At 37.1% G+C, this 11,779-nt stretch overlaps 1 protein-coding gene across 1 annotated transcript in view; it reads right to left on the bottom strand.

The window, feature by feature from the left end:
* Window positions 1-344: 344 nt before the first annotated feature.
* The window catches only part of RAB10 (RAB10, member RAS oncogene family), an 87,863-nt gene continuing 76,428 nt past the window's right edge, over window positions 345-11,779 (bottom strand). The window contains exons 4-6 of the mRNA XM_032866989.1: window positions 8,288-8,377; window positions 7,663-7,764; window positions 345-2,850 (exon numbers count right to left, since the gene is read on the bottom strand). Of these exons, the coding sequence (XP_032722880.1) occupies window positions 2,767-2,850; window positions 7,663-7,764; window positions 8,288-8,377 (276 nt within the window). The 3' untranslated portion in view covers window positions 345-2,766. The remainder of the gene's footprint in view (window positions 2,851-7,662; window positions 7,765-8,287; window positions 8,378-11,779) is intronic.

Below are 11,779 nucleotides of genomic sequence, written 5' to 3'. Positions count from 1 at the left end.
GCCCCAGGGTCATCTGCTGTGTTCAGAGCAGCTGGCCTTCGGCACATTCTAGCGTTGTTGGCTGGGGAATGACTGACTGGTATCTCTTTTGACACCAGGATGACTCTGCTTAGATTTCCATTTTTTATATAGTTTCTTACCAAAGATAGTTCTTGACACTGCTTTCTGTTTCCCCTAGGCTGAGAAAGTTATTTCCCTTCTATTTCTGCTCCTCTAATATCCAGCCTGCTATTTTGCATTGTCTTCAGAGGTGATCCTCCATCTTCAACTCCATAAATAAATGAAAACCAAGCCACACAGTTGGAAATCAAGTTTTGTTTTTATATGAACAGAAGTAGACCATCTAGAAATATTTCAGTTTATTTAAATTGTTAAGTAGAATATGAAACCGAATTTGTAGCTAGTACCAGAGAATGGACTTAACTGTTTGGTGTTTAATGAGAACAGCTTCTACACAGGATCCCAAGAGACTTACAGAAAAAGGGGCAAAGCCCTAATATTAAGCAAATAAAACTCATGTTTCAAACAGGTTATACAAAAATTGATTTATACTCCATTTCCCTTTTTTTTTGATATTTAGAAAGTGCAGATTTAACAAAAGGTAGCCATATCCTTTCTATGTACAATGCCGATTATAATTATGCAAACAAAACTGTCAGTCTTTTTTTTTTACCCAAAAATCCCAGTGTTTAGCTCTCAAACCTTAAGTCACTGAATTGAATAAGGATTAAAGAGGGTTAAAAATAAAAAAGCTATTGCCACATTCCAGATGGAGGAAAGCAACACGTACATTAAAATTAATCTAACAATAGTAGGTTTAACCTATAACTTTTCAAGAAGCTTAACATCATTTCATTATTATTTTTAGTGGAAAATTAGGGATTATTTGGCAATGCTGCTTTTACTAGTAAACAATGATAAAGTCAAGTGAAGGAAAAACCTAAGAACAACAACCAGTGAGGCATATAAAATTGTTTTCAGGGCACTATCTGAAAAATTCATGGATGTTTACAGCAGATACGTCCCTATGCTGTTGACGTGAGCCAAAAGGGCATTAAAATGCTATCCACGACACACAGAGACTTTTCAATGGAAGCTGCTGTCCTAAACTCAGCCTCTGCTAGAAATGAATCATGCTATTCACAATTATTTCAACAAAGGTATCATCTTAGGATGCTAGCAGCGTAGCAAACTTAACTTACCCTATCCTGATGATAAGCCATGAAGCAAAACTAGGAAAATGAAGTGAAAAAAGGACAGGGTTATAGACAGCTGGAGATCTTATCTGTACATGAAAAGCCTTTTGTTGTCCTTTTCCCAAATCCATGGTAATACACATTTTCCAAAGGGATGTGAAGACGGGACTTAAAATTAATAATATTCTAAAGTATTTCTAATCTTAAGGTAAAGACAACTTAACACTGAAAAAGTGTTCTTCAAAGGCCAAATTTCAGTATATTTGGCAAACATGTTAATAAATTTCACTCCTCCTTCCCACCATTTAAAACAAAACCAAAACCAAAACCAACCAAACCTTTACTGGGCTACCAAGCTGCTAGAGGAGTTGCCAGAATGGAGACTACTCAAATTTCGGTCACGAGATTTATTCTAGGAAAGTGAACAGGCTATACACCTAATTAGAAAGACAAACCACAACACCCTCCAAACACTAGTGCATGCAATTAACTCTTCCATTTCATAAACTCAGTGGACAGAAAGGGAACAAAGAGGGAAGGAGAAGAGCATGAAAGTAAAAGAGCGAATGGAGGAATCTGGGGCCGAAGTTTTAGGGGAGAGAGAAAATGAGGGGAAGACATTTGATAGCAGTAGGCAGTTAGAATTGATCTTTCAGTTTACGTAGCGAGTTAAGTCAGTACTTTATGTTAAACTTGAAAAACCTACTAGTTTGCCCCTTTCATTTTTAAATAACTCATACCATTGGGTGGTGGGGGAGGGAGAAGCAAAGAAAGCAGCATGCAGGCAGACAGACACAAGGAAAAAGTGGCCCAAGAGAAGAACCGGTGGCAGGAATAGTTTTAAATATCAAGGCCACTTAAAATTAAGACTCAGCAAACCAAAGCTATCATTTCTGCATTACCCTTTGTCCTCAAGTAACTACTTTGAAAATTACAGCCAAGCAAACCACAAACATTTTAATGGTTTATGTCTGGATGATATGTATGTCTCCTGCACATGCTTCCACCAAAACAAACAAACTAACAAACAAAGGAAAAACCAAAGAAATTCCTTTCCACATAAGGCACAGGACAAAATTAATCCCATTTACATATTCAAGGCGAAAATGAGTGTTTTCCTGGCTTTTGTTTCTTTTGCTATCACATGTCTATAGATTATAGGGACTCAAGCACATTATCCAGGACAGAAAATTCCACTGTTGTACAAAATAAAATTGTTAATTCTAACTTTTATTCTTATACAATTTGCAGAATAGAGTTGAAATGATTGCTATAGGTTTTAATGTTGATAAGAAGAACTGGACTATAATACAACTGAAATGCAGTGGTGAGCTGAGCAAGTACATTTAAAAATGAAGTCACAGACATGATTTTTTCTATACATTTTCTTGTTTGAAGAAAATTATAAAGTCAGCAAGCAGTCACGGATGAAAGAACAAATGAAACAGGGGGACTGGAGAGTTAAGATGAGGAACAAAAATATCTGTTTAGAGTTAAAAATGGACAGAGTGGTTTATTTTGCAGCAAGAGGAGAAAACAGGGTGGTGGATGGCAACTGACGGGAGGACGCTCAGCAACATTTGCTCTTCCAGCCTGTCACGCCGCCTCCACTGCTGATATCTACATTTTCACTGTTGGGCTCTTTTACAGGGGTCTGGAACAAACACACAAGGAAAGCAACCCATGAAAAACATTGCTATGGAGAAATCAAGATTCAGCAGAAATATTCTCATAAAGGTAACAAAAAGTAACTCCAGTCACACAGGTAGGTTCTCTCTCCCATGCAAAGTAAAGATCTGGAAGCTTTGTTTTCCATCTACATTTTGCCTGCTGACTCCAAGCTGTGAAATGTCTAAAGGCCTCTAGGCATCCCTTGAATAAAGCTTCCAGTATCTTTTCTGCTCTCCCTCGCACAGAGGTTTGCTGTCTCTTAGCCCGGACCCCCAGGGGTCTAGTATCTAGTACTTAAAAAGCATTATCAAAAGGCATCTGTATAAAACCAATGTCGGGTCAAGTCTAACCCCAGAGAAGTGAAACAGCCCTTTCTGTCTAGTTACTTGCCTTCTGAGACTGAAGTTTGTAATGCTCTGCCACAGATTTAAAAAGGCAAGCTCAACAGTGATATGCCAACGGTAAGTGGAAGAAAAAGGGTAGGGCAGAATGCAAATTGTATAATTCATGGTAAAAATGGATATAGAAAAAAAAATCAAAAGGAGAGACACCAAATGTTAACAGCAGAAAACCCTTAGATGGTGGGTTTACGAGTGATTTTATTTTTTTCTATGAACAATCCTGTATTTCCCCAGTAACCTAAATATTACTTTTAAAATCAAAAGAATATACTATTTTCAATGGATAGCCCATACGGTATATAGGAAGGGAATTTTTTTTTTAGAAACCGCTTACATTCAGTGAAGTATACAAATCTTAATTGTGCTTGATGGATTTTGAGTATATAAAGTGAAACTATCAGATCGAAACATAGAACATAGGGGCACCTGGGTGGCTCAGTGGGTTGAGGCCTCTGCCTTCAGCTCAGGTCATGATCCCAGCATCCTGGGATCGAGCCCTGCATCGAGCTCTCTGCTCAGCAGGGAGCCTGCTTTTCCTTCCTCTCTCTGCCTGCCTCTCTGCCTACTTGTGATCTCTCTGTCAAATAAATAAATAAAATCTTAAAAAAAAAAAAAAAAAACCATAGAACATAATATCCCCAGAGGCTCCCCTGTGTCCCTTTCCAGCCAGTACTACCCTCCTAAAGGTAAACAGTACTCTCGTTTTGGTCACCAGAGATTAGTTTTTTTTTTCTGTTCTTGACCTTCAAATACATGGAACCATGTTTTATGTATTCTTTTATGTATTATTCCCTTTACTCAGTATCAATCTGTGAAATTTATCCAGGCTGCTGTGTTAACAGTGGGTCACCAAAAATGAAATTTTAAAAGCTAAGATGTAACTGGGAATGTATTTTCTCAATGAAACAAGATAAAGTTAAGGTAAACCAGGGGGAACAACTTAAAATATTTTAGAAAGTCATGTAGCTCGAGGGAAGTCCTACTTAACTCATATGGAAGTGAAATTTCAACTTGCACTTTGAGCTCACCTACCTACCCACACTGCCTTATGGGATTCTTTTCCTTACTGCATGTCAAAGCTACAAGTTTTGCATTAAAAAAACTTTGGGTTTTCCTGAGCGACCAACTTTATTCCTACTGCAGATCTTGAGAAAAATGACAGAAGAGAAAGAGTCCTTCAGCATCTATGCCACAGCAAAGGAATATGGTTACAAAGGAAACAGTCCTCCTCTGGTAACTTCCAGGTGTGGGTCAGTTAAAAGTACATGGATGTTGGGGGGGCGGAATGGGTACTTGTAACCAGGGAGGTCACTATATTCCTTCACTTAACACCTCACTCACGGTCTATCCTTTTACAATTTAACTTAGATCCTTGAAAGAGACTCTCTGAAAAAAGGAATTCTCCCATGCAAAGTAAAACATTTTAAAGCCAAAGTATTAATCAAGTTTATTTCAATATAAATATAAGCCATTCCTAGCTAAGAATAAGAAAAGGGCCAATAACTAAAAAAGTAAGCAAAGGAATAAAACAAGTTTACAGAAAAGAAAATACAAAAGTGGTTCTTAAAACTATCTTTAAAAATGCTCACCATACTCCCAAAAGAGCTGCAAATTAAATCTACTTTTTTTTTTAACCTGTCAGGTTGGGAAAGATCTGAAAGTCTTAGAATCAATTACGTGGCCAGAGTGTGAGGAAACAGACATTCTGATCCACTGCTAGTAGGAATGTAAATGGGTAAAACCCTCATGCCAGCATGTGGCAAGATGTATCAGAATAAAAATGTACATACATGCTCTTTGGCCACTTCTAGGAATCTGTCCTTCATATATTTGCACATAATCCTATGCTTGTAAAATGATTTAAATTTAAGATTATTCACTGCAGTGCAATTTATGAGATCATAAGGCTAAAAATCACCTGCATGTTCCTCACTGAGAAAAACTGTTTAATTATGACACATCTACTTGTAGGAGTAGCATTCAATTATTTAAAAAGTGGAATTATTTTACTTTCAGAATACAGCAAGTTGCCTTATCTGTTTTTAAAGAAGTTGGTGGGGGGAAAAAGTTGGTGGGAATAAAAATATATATATTAATATTTACTCATATATTAAAAATTAAGAGGTTAGTTAATTACACTGGTTACCTGTGGGGGATGAATGAGGAGCTGGGGGAATGTGGTGGGAAACTTCTCTGCACTTGCACTCTCTTTATTTTAAAGGTTTGAACCATGAGAATGAATTACCTATTCAAATAATTAAGTTAAAAATGTTCTGAATTGCTTTCATTCTAAAGTTTAATTTTCATTTACTAAGTCAGGAGAGAAATCATGGCACAGGAAGCTGCTGGTCAGGAAGCACTCCTGTATTTCCCATTGTTTGCTGTTTAACTTCTAATTTTACCACATCAAAAAGTGTATGTATGTGTATTGAGAAAAAAATGGGACCCCACATTGGGGCATGCCTACACGGGGAAGACAGAGACCAGACTGAGATCTTTATCAGTGAATGCATACTTTTTAACCTTTAATACGGTAACAAGGAAGATCTGTCATATTTGGAAGCAGATTTTAAGACTATATAAGCATCTTTTTTTTTAATGCCAAGATTAGTGAGAAAAATCAAGGGATACAGTGTGGACAGAAAAAAAAATCAAAAACAATGGAGAAAACAAAAAAATCCAGAAAGAGAAAGAACACAAGAGACAAGGGGATTTCAACAAGTATTGTGGTAAATTCTGTGGGTACTGGAATAATCTTTCACTGTGACCTACCAAACTCTGAAATACAAAGTATCCCATTAATTAAAAGAGCATTTTTCTATTCCTGTTACTCCCTTCATTTAATTAAAAATATGAACGTTTTTCCTTGTCCATCTAGTACTTACTTTTCTATGCTTCTATTTTTATTTTTCACAGGAATATTTTCAAATATAAAAATGTATATAAAAATATAAAAATTCCTCAAGAAATTCCAAGGGGTTTTACCTTTATATACTGTGAGGAATATTTTAAAATTTTTAAGTTTTTTTCTTTTTTAACTAAAAAGATACGTTAAGTTTTCTAAACAAAACTATATAAATGTCAGAGTCATTGAGTAATTCTATTCTATGTCTCCTTCTCCTTACCTCCGTCACCCACTTGGAATACTCACTATTTACATTTGATACAGATCCTTCCAGATCTTTATTTGCTGAACATAACCAAACGTGTGTGCACATGTTAATACATGTGTGTTTGGTATCATACATAATTAAAAAAATAAGGTCAGACTACACGTATTACATCCTAACTTGCTTTCTATTAGTCAATATATTATAGATACCAGGATGCTGGCAGATGTGGAAGGGCACAACTTTTGTAGTCACTGTGAATAGCAGTATAAATGATGACTTTTTTCTGGTTTGAACACACACTTATAGTTAACGGATAACCACATTTCACTATAAAAAATGAAGTTGTTTGATTTCTCTGAAATGTCACTAGATTTATATTTGAGATACCATCTCTATTACAGCATGTATTTTACAGATATATGTATTTTTTAATTTGGGGACTGGGTTTTGAAAAAATACTGTTATTTCAATTATAAAAATAGAAAGGTTGCCAGAAGCAAATAATTTTCTCCTATACAATAACTGCTTCTCCATTAGGAGTTGTGTCAGATTTTTTCTGTTTTCATGTGTATTTAAAGATACCAGACTGAATGGACAACTCAGGATTTAGAACCAAATCTGGATATTATATCTACTCATTTGAAGAGAACTACGAAAATCAATTCCCAATTTTGCTACAAGCAACTCATATTGGTAGGTATGGGGATTCCCAAGTTAAATTCAGAAAACTAACCCTGAAGTAAAATGAATTCCCTGAGACCGTATTTCAGCAATTTTTAAAATATCACAGATTGAAATGGTTGTGGCTAAATGAAAAATAGGGATGGATTTATTGCATTTATTCACTATATAATATAGACAGGTTCTTTACTGGCATATCTGAGAAATGACTATATAGATAGAAGAAAGTGATTCTGTAGCAGTAACTATTATCTTAAATTTTAAGAAATTATCTATGGAAATACAAAGAATGTATGAGAGAAGTGAGTCTAAAAGTAAACAGAAGGGCCACAAGAGCACAGATCCGACAAAAAGCTGAAAAAAAGGAGAATGAAACTGGGGACCTGACAGTCAGTGTGGGAGCTCAGGACAGTGTTACCACTGACCAGATGTTACAGATCTCTAATGGCTCACTGCTTCCCCAAGTCTCTACTCCACTTTAGGAGGGTTAGATACTGGTGATAAGTAAACATTTAGGAACAATACCACCCAAATCTAATTTTTATATGTTAATCCAGTACTTCAAAAAAGAATTGTGACACTGGGCACCTTGGATCTTACCTTTCGAAGGATATCTTCAGCTAATGTGAGGAAAGCCTTTTCGATGTTTATATTTGCTTTTGCACTAGTCTCAAAAAATCTAATACCATGCTCCCTTGCAATCTAAAATAGAAGCAAAATGTCATCATAAAATTATCAAGCACAGGGTGCCAACTGTTGACTTTAGCATCCTGGAGGAAATAATATTATTCTAAAGGCAGCAGTCCCTACTAGGTTATATAAAGCAAAGTACTTCAATGGGCCACAATTCAAATGATCAAGTTCTTTCAAAAATAAATAAGCAAACAAAAATAATAATAGAAGAATCCTCTCCTCACTTCAGGAGTTAACATCAAATACTCTAAGTGAGGTGCTTAAAGTCTTAAGTTACAAAATTGGGGATCACTGATTTGTTATTTTTCCTCTTTGTAGTTTAAATACAGCTAAAGATACTACTACCGAAGGTTTGATTCTCCCACACCTGTTAGATAGGCACTGAAAAAATTAACTCACGATAACTTGTTTCCCACAGCACTTATAAAACAATGTGAAGAGCTCAGCACATTCATTACCACTACTAACAATCAAATGTCATGCCATCTTCACAAAGAAAGGACAGTGTATTAGTTTCATTCATAGCTTTTACCTGTTCTCCTTTTCCTTTAGGTACAACTCTTTTATCATCCATATCACATTTGTTTCCTAGTAACATTCTTTCCACATCTTCATTGGCATGCTATAATGGAAGGAAGATTTAATTGACATTTTATCACGACTTATAGCTTAATATTCTCTAAAAATGACTTTATTATTCTCAATTTTCAGTGTTATTTTTATAATCTGGAAGTTTTATACCATCACCCTGAAATCACCCCATGCAAAAAGCCTATACAAATTTGCAAATTACTTAGAAAAAGAAACACAATTCCTAAGATATAACACTGTCAAATATTATCTTACCCCAACACGAGGCTGTCTAGTTTCTAGATATTCTCATCAAAACTGAAGATATGGGCAAAAGACCTGAAACGGCAATCTCTTAGGCATAATCTAAATCCAAGCTGGATCATGATTTCAGGTCATGAGTATTACCCTGCAGAAGCCTGAATCAAAAATTCTACAGAGCTCAAAACAAAACAAAACAAAACAAAAAACCTCTACAGAGCTCTTAAAATCTCAAGAGGCTATACTGCTAGGGCACAGGAAGATCCTATGCAGAAAAATCAATTAAAAATAAATGTCTGCCCCACTGAAATCCCAACATCACCATTTGTGCAAATAGAAGAATCCATCCCTAAAATTCATTTATAGCCTTGAGGGACCCTGAACAGCAAAAATGATCTTGAAAAGAAGTACAAAGTTAGAAGATTCATACTTATTTCCTGATTTCAAAACTTACTACAAAGCTGCAATAATCAAAACACTGTGCTACTGGCATAAAGATATATACATGAATACATCGGATACAGAGCCAAGAAATAATCCCTCGCATGTATGATCAAATGATTTTCAACAAGAGGGCCAAGTCCATTCAATGGAGGAAAGAATAGTCTTTTCAAAAAATGGGTGCTGGGGGGTGCCTGGGTGGCTCAGTGGGTTAAGCGGCTGCCTTTGGCTCAGGTCATGATCCCAGGGTCCTGGGATCTAGCCTCGCATCAGGCTCCCAGCGCAGTGGAGAGCCTGCTTCTCCCTCTCCCTTTGCTTCCTGCTCTGTCTACTTGCACTCTCTCTATATCAAACTGTCAAATAAATAAGTAAAAATCTTTAAAAAGATAAATAAATAAAAGTGGTGTTGGGCATACCAGATTTTAACATGGGAAAGAATGAAGTTGGACTCTTAACTTACTACCATATACAAAAATGAACTCAAAATGGATCAAAGGCCTACATATAAGACTTAAAACTAAAAAAACTCAGAAAATATAGGAGAAAAATTTTATGACATCGGATTTGGCAACGGTATCTCGGATATGATACCAAAAGCACAGGCAACAAAAAAAAAAAGGCAAATTATACTTCATCAAAATTAAAAAACTTTTATGTGTCAAAGGTCACTATCAGAGTGAAAAGACAACCAACCCCCGGAATAAGAAAAATAACCCCGGAATAAGAAATATACCCGCAAATCATCCATCTTTGGCCCAACACTCCTTCCCTGAATGTCTCTAAGCCAAGGTAGTTAAGTTCTCTAGAGAACAAAGTATTTTGAGATTTGTCTTAAATGTGAATCGATTACATTCTTTCCACTAGCCCTATCCTTTTCTGAGTATCTTTTACTCACTCATTTCTTCAGATCTCAGCTTAAAAGTCATTCCTCACATCAAAGCCTGTTTGACTATTCTGGGTCCCATGCCTGCACCTCCATATGAATTTTAAGATCAGCCTGTCAATTTCTCCCAGCCACCACCCCCCCATGCCCCAAGCCAGCAGCTGGGATTTTAATAGGATTACACTGAAACTGCAGATCACTTTGGCTAATGCTGCCATTTTAAGAATATGAAAACTTCAATTAATAAACATAGGGTGTCTTTTCAATTACATGGATCTTTAATTTCTTTTGACATTTTGTGGTTATCAGTATGTAAGTTTTGAATGTCTCTTGTTAAATTTTTCATAACTAGTTTTTCTTCTTTCTGATGCTACTGTAAATGGAACTCTCTCTCTCTCTCTCTCTCTCTCTCTCTCTCTATATATATATATATATATGTAAAATTTTTTTAAAAAGATTTTGTTTATTTGACAGAAAGACAGCAAGAGAGGGAACACAAGCAGGGGGAGTGGGAGAGGGAGAAGCAGGCTTCCCGCTGAGCAAGGAGCCTGATGCAGGGCTCAATCCCAGGATACTGGGATTACGACTTGAGCTGAAGGCAGCTGCTTAATGACCGAGCCACCCAGGCACCCCTGGAACTTTTTCTTAATTTCAATTTTTGATTATTTGCTGCTAGTGTATAGAAATACAAGTGATTTCTGTGTATTTATCTTGTATCCTCCAAGTTTACTGAACTTGTTCATCAGTTCTAACAGTTTTATTTTTTTGTGTATGTTCCCTAGGATTTTCTCTCTCTCTTTTTTTTTTTAAGATTTTATTTCTTTGACGGGGTGCCTGGGTGGCTTAGTCAGTTTAGCATCTGTCTTCAGCTCAGGTCACGATCCCAGAGTCCTGGGATCAAGCCCCGGATTGGGGTCCCTACTCAGTGGGGAATGTGTTTCTCCTTCTCTCTCTGCATGCTACTTCCCCTACTTGTGCTAATAAATAAATAAGAACTTAAAAGAAAGATTTTATTGAGGGGTGGGGCAAAGAGCACAAGCAGGGGGTGGGGCAGGGGAAAGCAGGCTCCCTCCAAGCTGGAAGCCGCCCAATGTGGGGCTTGATCCCAGGACCCCATGATCATGACCTAAACCATAGGCAGATGTTTAATCGACCGAGCCACCCAGGAACCACTCCTTAGGATTTTCTATATACAAAATCTCACTACTTACAAATATAGTTTTCCCTCCCAATCTGGGTTTCCCCCTTTTCTTTGCCTAAATGCCCTGGCTAGAACTTCCACTACAATTCTGAACAGTAATGGCATACTTCTCATTTTCTTGATCACAGAGACAGGTATGCTGTTAGCTGTAGAATTTTCACAGATGTCCTTTGCTAGGCTAAGGATGTTCTATTTCTAGTTTGCTGAGTGTTTTTACCATGAAAGGGTGTTGGGTTTGTCAAAATTTTTTCTGTGTCTGATGGCAAGATCATATAGTTTCTGTCTTTTATCAAGATGGTGTACTACACAGGGTGCCTGGGCGGCTCAGTTGGTTAAGTGTCTGCCTTCAGCTCAGGTCACGATCCCAGCGTCCTGGGATGGAGCCCCAAGTCGGGCTCCCTGCTCAGCAGAGAGTCTGCTTCTCCCTCTTCCTCTGCCTGCTTGTGCTTATGTACACACTCTCTGTCAAATTAATAAATAAAATCTTCAATTAAAAAAAAACATGTATTACAGGGATGCCTGGGTGGCGCAGTTGGTTAAGTGTCTGCCTTTCACTCTGGTTGTGATCTCGGCAGCCTGGGATCCAGCCCCGACTCAAGCTCCCCGCCCAGCAAGGAGTCTGCTTCTCCCTTTCCCCCTGCCCCTCCCCACTTGGGTCATTCTCCATC

The sequence above is a fragment of the Lontra canadensis genome, unplaced genomic scaffold, assembly GCF_010015895.1.
Source record: "Lontra canadensis isolate GAN:19392208 unplaced genomic scaffold, GSC_riverotter_1.0 scaffold32, whole genome shotgun sequence".
In the NCBI taxonomy this organism is placed as follows: domain Eukaryota; kingdom Metazoa; phylum Chordata; class Mammalia; order Carnivora; family Mustelidae; genus Lontra; species Lontra canadensis.
The sequence above is the reverse complement of the archived record's forward strand: the minus strand, read 5'-3'. Positions and strand labels throughout refer to the sequence as shown.